Source organism: Sceloporus occidentalis, unplaced genomic scaffold (genome assembly GCF_023333645.1).
Source record: "Sceloporus occidentalis isolate IW3139 unplaced genomic scaffold, rSceOcc1.0.p SCAF_98, whole genome shotgun sequence".
Lineage (NCBI taxonomy): Eukaryota > Metazoa > Chordata > Lepidosauria > Squamata > Phrynosomatidae > Sceloporus > Sceloporus occidentalis.
The window spans coordinates 542,276-558,092 of record NW_028317078.1 but is presented as its reverse complement, the minus strand read 5'-3'; the positions used below and the strand labels follow the sequence as shown (position 1 = coordinate 558,092).

Here is a 15,817-nt window from a genome sequence, read left to right as displayed (position 1 = left end):
CGACACTGTCTGTGCCGAGGCTGTACCTGTGTTCTTTGTGACACTGCGTGTGCCGAGGCTGTACCCGTGTTCCAGGTGACACTGGCTGTACCCGTGTTCTGGTTGACACTGCCTGTGCCGTGGCTGTACCCGTGTTCTTTGTGACACTGCCTGTGCCGAGGCTGTACCCGTGTTCCGGGTGACACTGCCTGTGCCGAGGCTGTACCCGTGTTCCGGGTGACACTGCCTGTGCCGAGGCTGTACCCGTGTTCCGGGTGACACTGCCTGTGCCGAGGCTGTACCCGTGTCCCGGGTGACACTGCCTGTGCCGAGGCTGTACCCGTGTTCCGGGTGACACTGCCTGTGCCGAGGCTGTACCCGTGTCCTGGGTGACACTGCCTGTGCCGAAGCTGTACCTGTGTTCCGGGTGACACTGCCTGTGCCGAGGCTGTACCCGTGTCCCGGGTGACACTGCCTGTGCCGAGGCTGTACCCGTGTCCCGGGTGACACTGCCTGTGCCGAGGCTGTACCCGTGTCCCGGGTGACACTGCCTGTGCCGAGGCTGTACCCGTGTTCCGGGTGACACTGCCTGTGCCGAGGCTGTACTCGTATTCCCTGAGATCACACGCAATCCTAGTGTACATCACAAAGTATGGAACAGGAACTGCTGATTGCCAACATGCGTGGGTCCCGGTTATATGCTCAAATGTGTTTAACCTCTCTTATGCTGGCTGAAACTTGCTGGCCCTCTTTCTGTGCATTACCCATTGCAGTGATGTGCGGGGAGGTTATCTCCCCGGGGAGTGAAATTAAAAGCTGCAGAATCGAGTATCTTCCAAGGAAAACTCCATGAAAGAATGATGGGAAATGTTCAGTGATCTAGGGGTGCTCATTGGGGACTGACCCAGTCTGGCAGTGAATGGGTTATGGGATATTGCACACCTGCCCCCTGCCCTCCAGGCTCGGCCTGACGCTCACACTCGCTTTGGAGTCCGAAGAATGTGGTTTAGAAGATGCCAGGTCGGGTCTCATCATGCCGGAGTCTGGAGCCCAGACCTACTGATGTGTCACAGATTGGAGGTCGCCCTCTAGTAATTCTTGAATGTTACTACAACCCCTAAACAGGGGGCATCATGACGCCTATATATATATATATTTACCAGACCTGGAATGTGCCACTTGCTGGGGGATAATTTAAGACAAGTGCCCCCAGAAAAGGAGAGCATGCCCAGCTCTCAACAAATACGAATACATTAAAACCACATTATAACAGAATATATATCGGATACAAGATGACCAAAGGCTGGACCCCACACAGGGCCCACATGATTTCTGGGCCACAATCTAATGCTTTTTATTAGAATTCTCCAAATTGATCGTACATCAGGAACGCGAGCGGTGAAGGGCACACCTCGTCTGAGATACCTTGGGCCCACGGGTGGTAGAGACATACAGACCGGGCCGAATGTCTGGCAGATTCCTCACCCTGCTATCAAATGGTTAACCAAGCGCCTGGTCATACATCCCCGTTAAAGGGTCCCCGTTAATCAGAGCCGTTTTCTCTCTCGCTGTTCAGAAACTGCCCGGCTTCCTCTCCATTCATCTCTCAACAAACAAAGGGCTCCATTCAATAATGTCAGCCCCAGCGCTGCCAATTGTCTGAAAGCCTGTCCTCTGGGGCCACAAGATGACACGCCTAGGGTTAAATGTTTGATTTTAGGAGCAAAGAGCTGGAGGGTTATGTATCAAGAGCAGTCTTGGTTCAAAGTAGTAAAAGTGATGCTGTCGCCATAGCAACCAGAATCTTTCTGTTCACTTCTCCATTGCTACCAGGGCCAATTTCCGGCAGGGTCACCTGGCTCCTTTCAGAGCCATCCTGCCAAGGGTTGCAGTTGAAGGACTTCAGTGCCCAGCGCCCAACTAGAGATCCCCCTGTAACCCACGGTATCAGACGTTAGTACACATTGGGCACGAGCGAGCGAAGAATGGCTACCAATCTACCCTTTTGTTTTAGAAAATCAGCCGACTTTGCTCTGAATGCACTGCCCGCTTGCAACAAGGGATATTGCTGACGCCGTCCCTTTAAGCTCCCCCTCCCTCTACTGTCACCAAACGAGCTCTGTGCAGAACAATGAGCGGACTGAACCACACTGAGACGCAGGGGAGGGGTGTGTCGGAGGGTTACCTGCCATGCCAAACCTCCTCCCTAACACTAGGTGCCCCTGCAGGCTGCTTGCCTAGGGTGTGTGAATCTCCAAGGGCTGCCAGCGGCAGACTCACCTTGGAAGTGCTCAGGTGGTTTGCTCCATGTTCCCAGGGTCCGGACTCCATTCGCTTGTGACTTGGAGGAAAACCGAGGTTTCCGCACCACTGACTGCATCCAGGGAGGCACTGGGGCCGTGCTCGGACTGGGGGTACGCTGACGCAAATGGACCGGTGGGCTCCCAGCTGACGCCTGCGCCACCCCACAGTTAATGCCAAGGCTTGGGGTTTTTTCCTGTTTAATCCTAAAAGCCGGGACGTCGCTAAGGATTACATTCTGGAGAGGAGATGACAGGTAAGAAGACCCACTTCATGCCACAGAGACCCACGCTTGGCAAAGAGACCACGCTATATGCAAACTTCCTGAACACACATCGGACTCCGTGACATTTTTCTGAGTCAATTGCTAAAAAAAAAAAAAAAAAAAATCAGGTAAAACTAAAGATTCCAGGATTTTTCAGAAGAGCTTGCACTCATGCTCCCCAATGAGTCAAGCTGTGATCTGGTGGCCCATGCTTCCGACTATTTTGGAGGATTTCCCTGCCCCAGCTGAGGGAGGGGATATGCAGAATACGCTCTCCCAGAAGCCATCTCGGGATCAGACGTCAGAGGGAGGCTCGGAGAGACGCTCTGTAGCTGTCATTACAGGCATCTCGTCAGAGGGGTGTCTTCCCTGTTCATCTGCAGCCTAGCAACGTGGGGCAGATGCACTTCTCCCACATACCCCTCATTTCACTTGATTTTTTTCTCTTTTTTTGCAGTCTCGGTTGCTCTGTGGTATCTGTTGGCTGCTAATTAATTCAGCTTGCACAGTAACGGTTAGCTGCACTGGCTGTTTGCTGGTGACCAGATACAGCCATCCAAGCCCCGCTGCCTAGAATGGCCTGCTGCCTGAAGGACGAGCTGCTCTGCTCCATCTGCCTGAGCATTTACCAGGACCCGGTGAGCTTCGGCTGCGAGCACTACTTCTGTCGCAAGTGTATCACAGAGCACTGGAGCCGGCAAAAGCACGGGGGCACTTTGGACTGTCCGGAGTGCCGGAGAACCTTCTCAGAGCCCACTCTGTCCCCCAGCCTGAAATTGTCTAACATCGTGGAGAGGTACACAGCGTTTCCCTTAGACGCCATCCTCAGCGCCCAGAGGACCTCCTTCCCATGCAAGGACCATGACAAGGTCAAGCTGTTCTGTCTGACGGACCGCGCCGTGGTTTGCTTCTTCTGTGACGAGCCGTCCCTCCACGAGCAACATCAGGTGACCAATGTGGACGAAGCATTTGAAGAGCTGCAGGTGAGGGTCAAGCAGGTACTGGTAGAGCAGCTGGTGAGGGTCACGCAGGTACTGGTAGAGCGGCTGGTGAGGGTCAGAAGCAGCACTGTGGCGCTGAAAGCTCTTGAGTAAAGTAAAGTATTGGGTAAAGTTCTGTAGGATTAAAGCGTTTGGGTCCTGCAGTGCCTGGGGTGATAATTTAGACTGCAACACGTGCCTGTGGGTTACCCCCATGTAAAAGGAATTTGTATTGAGACACCAGACCAGGTATTGGGGTCTCTTGCCCAGTCCTCCACTTCACTGTCCGGGTACCAACCATTTACAATTTACAATATCAGCACCCCGGGATCCCTTCTCTACATACAGCACTAGATCATGGCTGACCTGATCCCATTCCTCACCTAAAACCCAATTTCCAGTTCTAGATACAGATTTGTAAATAAAGATTAGCAGATTAAATCTGAATAATCTAGGCATTTCATCCTACAAAATTCCCTCTTCACTCCCACCTTAAACAGATCCCAACATCCTGTGGGTCTGTAAGGGGTAAAAGAAGCTATTTTTACACGCGTGTGTCTGGCATGTATGACTGAAACATTTCTGCAGAAATCCATTCCCCTTGTAATGAAGCCATAAAATGACCTTTTATCCAAAGATTTCTTCAAGATCTGCCAAAAAGCCAAGGTGGCCGCAGGTCACAGGGAGTTTCCACGTCAAGCCACAGGGCCCGTGATTTGAGTGTATGTTAATACCAAATACCTTCGGCTTATACAGTCCACGTATCCAGCATCTGGAAGCACAGCCAGGAGAGTCCACAAGTCCAAGCCGTCAGGTCTGTAGTGATCCTCGTAGACCCCACTGATCCCTTTAACTGGGTTTGCATTCGAGCCACATAGCTAAGGTCAAATAACCCCTGCACTCTGCCCCATGTACGATTTGATACATATAATACTAATACACTCAGTTATATGTACACCTGCCTGCATGCGCAGCCACTGACTTCTGCTTCCAGTGTGTAGCACCGTGTCATCCCTCCCACAACTGGATTACCGAAGCCAATCTTCTCATATAATCTGGTCTGACCCCCCAGAACAAGGGCTTCAGGGACCTACACTACACCCCTGGAGAGGGGTACCCTGATGTCTGGTATAAGAGTCACATATGCCTTCAGTGCCTCCGAGGTCTCTATCATTTGGATTCCATCTGAAGCTAAGGTCCCAAAAGCTTATTTGTCTCACCTGAAGACTCCTTCCTCCCTTGGGTGGATATCCATTCCCCCACGAGATTAGACACTAGGACATGCCCTGATGCCGGCTCCAGGCAGCACATGGCGGGTGCGTTACAGACGAGGCAGCGATAACTCCGCAGACAGATTCTCTTTTCACGCTCGACACCTTCCATAACGCTTACGAGATGCTTGTAACAGGGATGTCTCTGTCTGGTAATTAGCAGCCAATTTGCGGATGGTTAATAATCTCGGATTAATGTTCTGGCTCATGGATGAGCGGATTAATTGGAATATTACATCAGAGAATTATCGATAGCGACAGAACCGGCAGACTGGACACTACCGAGACGAACCCAACTGCCAGACGACAGGCGGAAATCTCCAAAACTTGGCGTATGAATTATACATGAGAGACAACGTAATGCAGATTAACCCCTTCACTCTGTGATTAGAGACGCCAAGGTCTGTATTTGCGTTTCATGCCGGTTTCTCTTGACTCTTTTCACAGCGGGAATTGAAGGAGCAGCTGCAGGCGCTGCAGGAAAGCGAGCGGGGCCACACCGAGGCCCTTCAACTACTGAAACGCCAACTGGCCGAAACCAAGGTACGTTAACAAAGTGCTGCGTCTATTTGTCTGGGTCCAGTGGGGTACAGTGTGTGTAAATTAACGATTTATAGTTGTCGCTTTAAGGAGTAATGTTCCACCGGACTCCATTTCCCATTCTTCTAAGTCTTCAGCTAAAAGCCTGCGCGCCACCATCGGGGAAGCATTCGAGCGTCTCCATCGGCTGCTGAGGGACCGCCAGAAATCCATGTTGGAGGAGCTGGAGTCTGACACGGCGCGGACGCTCACAGACATCGAACACAAGGTCCAGCGGTACAGCCAACAGCTGCGCAAGGTCCAGGAGGGGGTCCAGATCCTACAGGAGCGTCTGACGGAAACTGACAAACACACCTTCCTGGGGGGAATCTCTTCACTCTCAGAGAGGTATGGGGCAAGCAAAAGGAAGCAGCCCAGGTGTGGGACAGCGGGATGGGCTAATGCGACAGGACAGAGTAACAAGGGGTAACAGGACTAGATAGCGTACAAGGATGGGAAGAGTACTGGGGTAACAGGACTAGACAAAGTAATGGGCTGGGCAGAGTTCACGGTCATTCAGGATGCGTTGGGGTAACACAGTAGAACGTGAAGATCTGTCGGTACAAGGCATCTATGTTTATAAACCCCCTGGCCACAGGGAGCAGGCAGATGAATAAATGCCCCGCTTTTCCATCCAGACTAAAGGGGAAGATCCATGAGACCAACCTGACGTATGAGGATTTCCCCACCTCCAAGTACATGGGACCCCTGCAATATACCATATGGAAATCTCTCTTCCAAGACATTCACCCAGGTAACGCTGTAATCTTTCCCGCTCTAGTGAATATCACACTGACTTTTTTTGGTCTTTACAATGACGTTTTCCTGCTACTCTTTTAGTACCGGCTGCTCTGACCCTCGACCCAGTGACGGCTCACCAGCGCCTTATTCTCTCTGATGACTGCACCATCGTGGCATATGGCAACTTGCACCCTCAGCCGCTGCAGGACTCGCCAAAGCGATTTGATGTGGAAGTATCGGTGCTGGGGTCACAAGTCTTTGATGGAGGTGTGCATTACTGGGAGGTGATGGTCTCAGATAAGACACAGTGGATGATAGGACTGGCCCACGAGGCTGTCAGCCGTAAAGGAAGCATTCAGATTCAGCCTGGCAGAGGCTTTTACTGCATAGTCATGCATGATGGGAACCGCTATAGTGCATGCACGGAGCCGTGGACACGGTTAAACGTCAAGAGCAAACTAGAGAAAGTAGGTGTCTATCTTGATTACGACAAGGGTCTTCTCATCTTCTACAATGCCGACGACATGTCGTGGCTTTACACCTTCAGAGAAAAATTCCCAGGAAAACTCTGCTCTTACTTCAGTCCCGGACAAAGCCACGCTAACGGTAAAAACGTTCAGCCGCTGCGTATCAACACTGTTCGGATCTAATCGCAGCTACTGTTTCATCCCTGAGGTTACATCTTCTGCCAGCAGCTACAGAACCACCCGGACCTGGGACACAGACTGTAGCGGATTGGGGTTATTGTACCCGATTACTGTTAAATAACACAGGTGCTTATCACCGAACTGTGTAATTTCTCTACGCCATTCACGTGATTATGGAAAGCGTGAGGCGTTTTGGATAGTCAGCTGGTCCGTTTGCTTGCAAGATAACTTCATTTTTCGCTCCCTACTAATCTGAGGCATCATCTTTTTGGAAGGAACGATGACCGTCAAGACAAGTATCTCCGTTTAACACAGGAAGAGGGACTGGTGACCTGCTCAAGTTCAATGCAGTCAAGAGAGAAGACACGATGATACAAACAACATTAAAACAAATCTTCAATCCACTTGCACAAATAAATAGTACAGCAGCTATCAAGGAAATATTGATCAATAAGTAAATTCTCCCATTTTCAGTGATTGTCCACCGATGGGAAAGCAGGGTTGGGTTGATGACCAAACTTTACCAATCTTACTCAGCGTGCTGCCTTATTCCCGAGGCAGAGAGACTTCTGCTATTATTCCTATGTACGAGATTAATCAAGGAAAAGGGCTCTTTGGCTGTGGACCTCAGTGCCTGACAAACCATTCCTGTCCATCAGCGGGGTTTGGTGCACATACACCTTTTGTGTAACTCAGCGCTGAGGGGTCCACAACCTGGAAGCCTCATCTGCTTCCATGCGGGTCTGTCCAGAGTTCAAATGCCTTCTGTAGAAGGTCCTATGTGTGCCTTACCTGAGGTGGAACGGTCTACACGATGCAGTCAGGACTCTCCATAGGTGGAGGAGCCGGCGGCCCGTGGTCTCCATCGGTGGAGGAGCCGGCGGCCCGTGGTCTCCATCGGTGGAGGAGCCGGCGGCCCGTTGTCTCCATCGGTGGAGGAGCCGGCGGCCCGTTGTCTCCATCGGTGGAGGAGCTGCCGGCCTGTTGTCTCCATCGGTGGAGGAGCTTGCCACATAACAGGAGCCCATTAGGTTTCATGATGATTTTAGACTGGATTAAACACGATGTTCACAACAGATCAATCCACAATTCACAACCACAAGGCATTTGGCATTGTGTCAAGAAAGAAAAGGCTTCATTAAACTGCTTCCTCGAGAAACAGACCTTTTCACAGAATGATGGATTCAAATGTTTTCTTTTTAAAATATATACATATTATAAGCCATCTGTAATCTATTTAAACGATAATTTAATTAAATAAATTGACCATTCTCACAGAATGAAATCTAGTAGGTTTAGGGGGCAAATTGTCGGGTAATAAAATCCCCTCCGAGTTCTAAATATAAGACTAAGCAACGTTTTGCTAGAGCTGACTGTGCCAGACCCAGCTTACTTTACACTCAGGTCGGGATCACATCCCATGCTGTATTTCAGGGCAGTGGTTTGTATGTTTTCCAGATCGGTTTAGTGGTTCATTGTGATGTACACAATGTACGCTGGCCCTTTAACAGGGCTTGAAGAGTTGCTCGTACAGTAAAGCAAACCGCTTTAGGCTCAATCAGTGCTTGCCCCCCCCACCACCACTCCGTCCACACATACCTATATTTACATACATTATTATAAGGGCTTACAGTATGATACGGACAGACCCATTTGCTCTGGGCCCGCACAGACCTCGAGCTCAGTCACGGGTGTTAGGAACCAGTGTGATTCCTAAAAGCTGCAATAAAAAGAGATGCAATAGTCGGAATCAAATGTCTACGTCTGTTTCTTCCCGCCGACTGAACGGTACGTGTGCGGTATAAATCAATGAACAATAAAAGGGTTTATACTGGATTTCCACATGGCAGCTGTTACAGGGAATATATGGGGCCCACGTGGCTTTCTTTACTGCTCATGCGTTGGGTTTAATGCAGGTCACAGAGGGGTTCCCTAAATGACTCACCTGTTTCATTTAATGGTTATATTATCTGCATTTAGAATGTGACCGCGTTCACCCCACGGACGCATCACCCTAACGATTTCCGTGACAATCGAAAATCCACTTCCTGCAAATCTAAACCAAATCTCCTGAGTGAGTAAGCGAGACGACGGCATTTACCAAAACTTTGCCTTTGAGAAGAGTTTAATTTAAAAAAAAAAAAAAAGTAAAATAAGGAGTAAAATGATCACACGAGGGTTAAGCTTCTAATTACAAATTAAATAAAGAACTAATGAAAGAGAAGGTGGTCATTCCCACACGGCGATAAGCCCCCTCGTCAGCGCATTCTGTGTCCGGCCCGACGCGTTCCGCCTCCTCCTCTTGGGTCACTTGCCAGACGCTTGCATCTGTTTGCAAAATGCTTCAAACTGCTGCTGCTCCAGCTCTGTCATCACCTTGTTTAGAGCATAAATCTGCCAAGAACAAAGCAACAATGTGAGAAAAAACGCTGCCGCGTCATTTACCATCCCATTCACGTACGATAACCGTGAACTCAGACGTATTCAGGACTGCTCCAGCTGCACGTCAACCGATTCTGTTTGCTGAAAGGGTTAAGGATTCAAACCGCCGGCTGCATTTTAACGCTCCTCTGGTGCTTTGTGTCTGGGAAACATTAGTACTTTATACTCGCATGTGAGTGACAGGTGGGAGGGGCTACCTGTCCACCAACCTATCCCTAATAAAATATTCCTTCCCATATATATCAGGTTTATCACAAATGGTTAATGCAAGCCTGCACCCTCTGCTATACGGTATACAGCGCACAGTGTTCTCAGATGGAGTACAAAGCGGAGACCACATGCAACGCACCAAACAGGACCATTGTGCACCGAGGGGCATGGGAACCCGTTCTGTTTATACCCCACAGATTGCCGTGACTCAGGTGTACGGCGATGGGGTGATTTCACTCTATATCGTCTCTCACCCCCCAACCCCACACAAACTGCAATAACACTCAGCCCCGGGCAGGTATCACCACCAGATGTTATGTGAATAAACATGCAAGTACTTTACTGTGGCAGGCTGGGGGCAATAACACTACAGGGGGAGAGGCTGGGAGGTATGGGCCAGCGAAGGGTCTGGAACAGAGCTCTAGAAAAACCAGTATGACATGCCAGTCACCCCCAGGGCGGAGGAGTACGAGATCCTTGGGAACCACAGCAGGCTCTTAGTCAGGAGATAATTCCCTGCCCCAGGGGAGATCTGCCCAGCCCTGACTGAGAGGGCGTCAGCAGTGCTTTAGTACCGTGCGCCACCCCACATCGAAAACCCGCCACACGGGAAGGAAGGAGGGGGCACCCTCCATTTATTAACTCATTCACATCCAGCGCATAGCTTTATCACCATTAAAATCACGTGTGCACAGAAACATCATATGTAACAGACATGAATCGTGGAAAACGTGGAGTCTCGGGACAATAAACTGACATGGACCAGGAATCTTGCCTTATTTCTATGAAGGGTACTTTCGGTACCGCTAGGCACAGTAATTGCCCTGGCAAGTAACCGGGGAGAGGAATATTTAGGGTCAGGAGACACTGGCTTTGTCCGTGCAAACACGGTCAGCGAGCGCCAAGGCATCGCCGTCAGTTCACTGGTCAGTTTGGTACTGATCCACATTCAACTCTATTTGGCGAAGGTCGATTCCCGGGGTCACACTCCGGCCATGAGCTAAAAATAAAGAGCTTAGTCTATTAAACCCTTAACCGTTGTAGGGTCATGCATGGGGCCTCTCACTGGCACTCTAAGAGTTAACCTGCACGCAAGTTTATTCTAAAGAACCGAGAAGGGAGGGCCAGTAATTTACATGAAGCTTTACTGGACATGAAAGGGTTATTAACGTGAGACTCGTAGGAAATGCTTCCGCAGAGTAATGGTTTCAACAACATTGATTTGGCAAAAAACAAGTTCAAAAAAAGGCATTTAACCCTGCAAATACTGCAGTGCATTCCCTGCAAAAAACTGAGGGTGAAAGGGTTAATCTTCCTGAAATGCCAGACAGAGATTTAAAAAAAAAAAAAAAAAAAAAGGAAGGAAGAGGAAAAATGCCAAGTAATTTAACCCAAAGCGGGGAATGGAACGGGCCAGATGAGGGCCGCCCCTCATTGTGTGCTCGAAGGTTTGTTATTTTGTCGGGTTGCTATGCAGAGGATCGCACATCGGGGAGAGCCCTGGGCCGTGCACGCACTCAAGAGGAATGCTTCTGCAGCTAAAAAAAACAGGCTGGCTGCCGGTTGGTTGCCATCAGCGGGGTGGGGCAGGCCTATGACTCACTATTTCTATTTTCTTCTGCAGAGCGAGACCAGACTCTCTAACACTGAAAGCCCACGCCAGCCTCTGCTGAGAGCTCCGCACCGACTACTCCACGCCAGCCTCCCCGGAGAGCTCCGCACCAACTACCCCACGCCAGCCTCCCCGAAGAGCTCCGCACCGACTACCCCACGCCAGCCTCCCCGGAGAGCTCCGCACCGACTACCCCACGCCAGCCTCCCCGGAGAGCTCCGCACCGACTACCCCACGCCAGCCTCCCCGGAGAGCTCCGCACCGACTACCCCACGCCAGCCTCCCCGGAGAGCTCCGCACCGACTACCCCACGCCAGCCTCCCCGGTGAGCTCTGCACTGACTACCCCACGCCAGCCTCCCCGGCGAGCTCCGCACCGACTACCCCTGCGTACCAGGCAGCTCTACAACCCCTCATCTCTCTTCCAAACAAGATGTTTCTACTCAATAACTTCAGCCAGGGGGGTGCGGGTAAATTAGTGCAGGGAGCGATGAGCTGCCTGTCGGGATCAGGCCAGGGAGGTGGCGGTGGCGGCAATGTTCTCCAGGGAGTTCTTGGTGGCCTGACCGGACAGGGCCAAGGAGGTGGTGGAGGTGGTGGAGCCAGCAAAATGCTGCAAGGGGTTATTGGTGGCCTGGCTGGACAGGGCCAAGGAGGTGGTGGTGGTGGCGGCGGCGGCAATGTTCTGCAGGGTGTTCTTGGTGGAGGAGCCGGTAAATTAATACAAGGAGCCATAAGCGGTCTGGCCGGTTCAGGACAGGGGGGTTCCGGATCTGGGAAGCTCTTTGCAGCCCCCGGCGGAGCTGGGGGGGGACAAGCAGCAAACATCCTAGGAGGGATTGTCAATGTTATCGGTGGATTAATCGCCAACTACAACCCTGCACCTCCACCAACACCATGCGCCAACACATACCAGCAAGAAGCCAACGAGAACGAAGAACAGAGACAATTCCGACGTCTCTTTAAACAGCTTGCAGGAGAAGACATGGAGGTCTCCCCTGCAGAGCTCCAGAACGTCCTCAACAAGGTGGTAGCAAAACACTCAGATCTGAAAACCGACGGCTTCAGTATTGACACTTGCCGCAGTATGGTGGCCGTCATGGACAGCGACGGGACGGGGAAACTGGGCTTTGAAGAGTTTAAGTATCTCTGGAACAACATCAAGAAGTGGCAATGCATCTACAAGCAATTTGATGCCGAGCAGACAGGGTACATTCGAGGGTCCTCCCTGCCGGGCGCCTTGCAAGCTGCCGGCTTCGAGCTCAACGAGCAGCTCTATCAAATGCTGGTGCGGCGTTACGCCGACGACAAAGGCAACATCAACTTTGACAGCTTCATCAGCAGCCTGGTTCGAATGGATGCCATGTACAGAGCGTTTAAAGCCCTAGATAGAGATGGGGATGGCGAGGTCCAAATCAGGATGCCAGAATGGCTGAAAATGACTATCTATTCCTAAGAGATGTGTTCACCCTTCCGATGCCCTGGCTGGGGTTTATGGGGGATTTGGCTACCCATGGCTTGGTAATTGGTATCTGACTGTTCTCTGTAGATGGGTGAGGGATGGCGGGGTGGATCTGATGCATTTCTCTGCGCTCTTCATCTTCTATATAAATGTCTTTCAGCTGGGAATGTATTATAAATATATATAGATCGATATCAAACCTATAGCCTCGCTGTGATCTATCATAAAGCAGATCTATTGGCAATAACCACTGTATTCTGTACAATAAAACTTTACTGCCATTGAACGTCCGCAGGACACGGGCTCAGCTTGGATTTTTACACACGGTTTGCAGAATTTAATGTCCAAAAGTCTTTGGTTTTAAACAGAGCAGGTGAGCCCCTAGCAGCGAGATTAACCCTTACGCACGCCTGGTGTGGCACCCGGTAGCCGCAGAGTACCGGCCCTGCCTGACATTTAGCCCGAGGCGAGGGCTGTATCCTCAGCGAGGACGAGTGGGAAGCTGATCCGCGTGCAGGGTTTGTGTTTCACAGGATCCAAGGATTACCCTTTGTGCGAGGAGATCCTGAAATCCCACATTTATCAAACCGTGAACACGTATATAGAGGGAAACAAAACACAGACAAGACGGGCTGGGTGGCTCTGATCCGTCTCCAAAATGTATGACGTGCACATGTTTGCGTGTGTTCTACCGGGTACACGCGTGTATGCTATATCTACATGTATGTGTGTACGTACATCTGTGTGAGTTACAGTGTATACATGTAAGCATGGGTGTATGCGGGAGGACATGTGTACCCATGCCGCTGCCTGGCACGGGTACAGCCTGTGTGAAGTATAAGTGATCCCTATGGAGGTTTTACACCCCCCTCATGCTGCAGGACGGCACTTAATACGCGCTCCTCTGGGACGCGGGAAACAGATGTGTCCAGGAAAACATGGCCGGCCACCACATTACGCGGAAGTGCTGGAAGCTGGTGCTTCTGAGGAGTGTGAAACACGGGGATTTCACGCGTGCACTGCATACAAAACCGTGTTAGCTATGAGATGGTGGCGTGTGATGGCACTAATGGACCCCGCTGGAACCCAGATATGAAATGTGCTGATCTTAGTTGGCATGTAGGGGAGTCTAGTGAGAGGAGCCAATGGCTGCAGTAAGAGGCCAATGAGGGTGCAACAAGATGGTGAATAGAGGGTGCAGTAACATGGCGCCTATTGGGAGTAGCATCATGGCGGACGATAGGTGGCGTTCCCTGTGGGTGTAGTAAGATGGCGCACTCGCCTCACCTCCGCCCTCTGCCGTTGCTTCAGTTCCTGCTGGGCCGTTTTTTGTTTCGCTTTCTCCTGCCGGCTGGCGGCGTCCTTAGCCTTCCCCTTGTCCTTGCGCCCTGCGGGCTCCATGGCAGCTGGCGTCCGGCTCTCAGTCACAGGTCCCTGATGAAATTGTCAGACCTTAGAGCCGCCCGGCTGCCATCTTGGTACACCCCACCTGAGGTAAAATAAAAAGCATTGGCCTCGGTTACAGAGCGTCCCCCGGATCTCACACATCACGGGGTGGGCTGAGGTTCTGCTAACCTGAGTAACCGGGCACAGGGTTAAACGTGTGACCTGAAACCAGTCTTACCGAAAACAGAGTGCGGACTGCAGTCAGCCAGATTCCGGTCCTCCTCGCCTCACACAGACCGGGTGCAGTAAGATGGCCGGCTTCTTGTGCTAAACCGGAAGCACTGTCAGCGGGGAGCGGCTTCTCAGTGCTGTGTGAGGATGTAGTGGGGCTGATATCACGGATATAGTAATAGTAATGATATTTATGATATTAATAATATAAATGATATTAATAATATATTATACTCCGGTTCCTGACTGGAGCCACTCACTGTGCCCCCCTCTGGGCACCCTGGGACCGGCGGTTTGGCGGCAAATACACATTAACCCCTGGCGTGCCAGAGGGGTGTCCCCGTGAGCCCCAGCTGTGGGTGACAGAGAGTGCGGGATCAGCTTTATTACCGACTGCACGATAAATGGTGTCTCTTCATACTTGCCAGGTGTCCCGGTTTAGTCTTTCCACCCCTGTTCTCCCCCCTGATGCTGCTCTTTTCTAGGAGGTCTGAATGTTTGCCTAGTATGAGGGTATCGCATGCCTCCCAACATCTCAAAATGTGAAAGAGGGGCACTTTTTTCTTTTAAATCTTGCGGGCTCACCAATACAAGCAGTTGCACGTTACAATGTCACGCATGCATTGCCACTTAAAACACGCTTCATTTTTGTCAGCACAGTCATGCATATTAACAATAATCAACACATTGAATTGAACTCCCATAAGGCTCAGACAGACATACTACTTCCATGATGCTGGCTGAGCGTTATGGGAAGTGCAGCAACAGTAAAGCTGCAGATATACATGCACACTGCCCTTAAACACACATATACATGTACACTGCCCTTACACACATATACACTGCCCTTACACGCACACACATGTACACTGCCCTTACACACACATATACACTGCCCTTACACACACACACACATATACATGTACACTGCCCGTACACACACACATACATGTACACTGCCCTTACACACACATATACATGTACACTGCCCTTACACACACACATGTACACTGCCTTTACACACCAGCTAACAAATAACTATACTGCTCTTACACACACCGGCCCATACACACACACACACACAAGCTCACATACATACACATACACTGCCCTTACACCCCTTTCTCCCCATCTCTTACCTCTTCCTCCAGCCTCCATCCTGTATCCTGAGGTGGGAGCGCGCGGTCTGTCGCTTCATTTGGGAGATCGCGATCTTCCTCTACTCGTTTCAACATTAGGGAGCGCGAGGCTTTACTGCTCCCTCATCACTACGCGCTGGCTATTGCTGTAGAGCACCGGGGTGACATCATATCCCCGCGCTCGGCATTATTTGCTGGCGCGTATTGATTAGGGAGCAGTAAAGCGAGGTGTGAAGTGACAGACCTCGCGCTCCCTAATGTTGGGCTGAGTAGAGAGAGCTACCAGTGGGGCCCAAAGTCGCATAAAAGCCCCTATTCTGTGTAATTCCTTACAGGAAACGGCCAACTATTGCGCAGATTACTGGGACGTGAAGCCTTTTAAATCATTTAATGTAAAGTAATAAATAAGATGCCGGAGGCCATTATATTGCAGTTTATACTGGCTGGGAGTCATGGGAGTTGGCTGGCGGCGGCAGATGTGCTGAGATGTTCTGGGTGTCCATATCTCCCCGGGCAGGGGGCAGGTGGAAGCGTGTGACACTCTCGGGGCAAAGTTTGCATCGTCAGGGGGAG

At 50.9% G+C, this 15,817-nt stretch overlaps 3 protein-coding genes across 6 annotated transcripts; 2 read left to right on the top strand and 1 right to left on the bottom strand.

Moving 5' to 3' along the window:
• Positions 1–3,120: 3,120 nt before the first annotated feature.
• On the top strand, positions 3,121–6,766 carry TRIM62 (tripartite motif containing 62). Its single transcript, XM_089497127.1, has 5 exons — positions 3,121–3,528; positions 5,244–5,339; positions 5,467–5,723; positions 6,014–6,129; positions 6,216–6,766. Exons 1-5 carry the CDS (start codon positions 3,121–3,123, stop codon positions 6,764–6,766), a joined length of 1,428 nt encoding a protein of 475 aa, XP_089353253.1.
• A 2,304-nt stretch (positions 6,767–9,070) lies between these two features.
• SVBP (small vasohibin binding protein) lies at positions 9,071–13,889 on the bottom strand. The gene is made up of 2 exons (XM_089497082.1): positions 13,776–13,889; positions 9,071–9,157 (listed from the first exon to the last, which is right to left on the bottom strand). The coding sequence occupies exons 1-2, from the start codon at positions 13,887–13,889 to the stop codon at positions 9,071–9,073; spliced, it is 201 nt and encodes a 66-aa protein (XP_089353208.1).
• On the top strand, positions 11,460–12,482 carry LOC149284172 (calpain small subunit 1-like). 4 transcript variants are annotated; one of them, XM_089497080.1, is made up of 3 exons: positions 11,460–11,492; positions 11,601–11,727; positions 11,860–12,482. In XM_089497080.1, the coding sequence occupies exons 1-3, from the start codon at positions 11,460–11,462 to the stop codon at positions 12,480–12,482; spliced, it is 783 nt and encodes a 260-aa protein (XP_089353206.1). The 4 variants fall into 4 exon arrangements, with proteins under 4 accessions (XP_089353206.1, XP_089353205.1, XP_089353207.1 ...); XM_089497079.1 differs by having other exon boundaries at positions 11,460–11,496; positions 11,611–11,703; positions 11,830–12,482; XM_089497081.1 differs by having other exon boundaries at positions 11,460–11,496; positions 11,608–11,727.
• Positions 13,890–15,817: the final 1,928 nt, after the last annotated feature.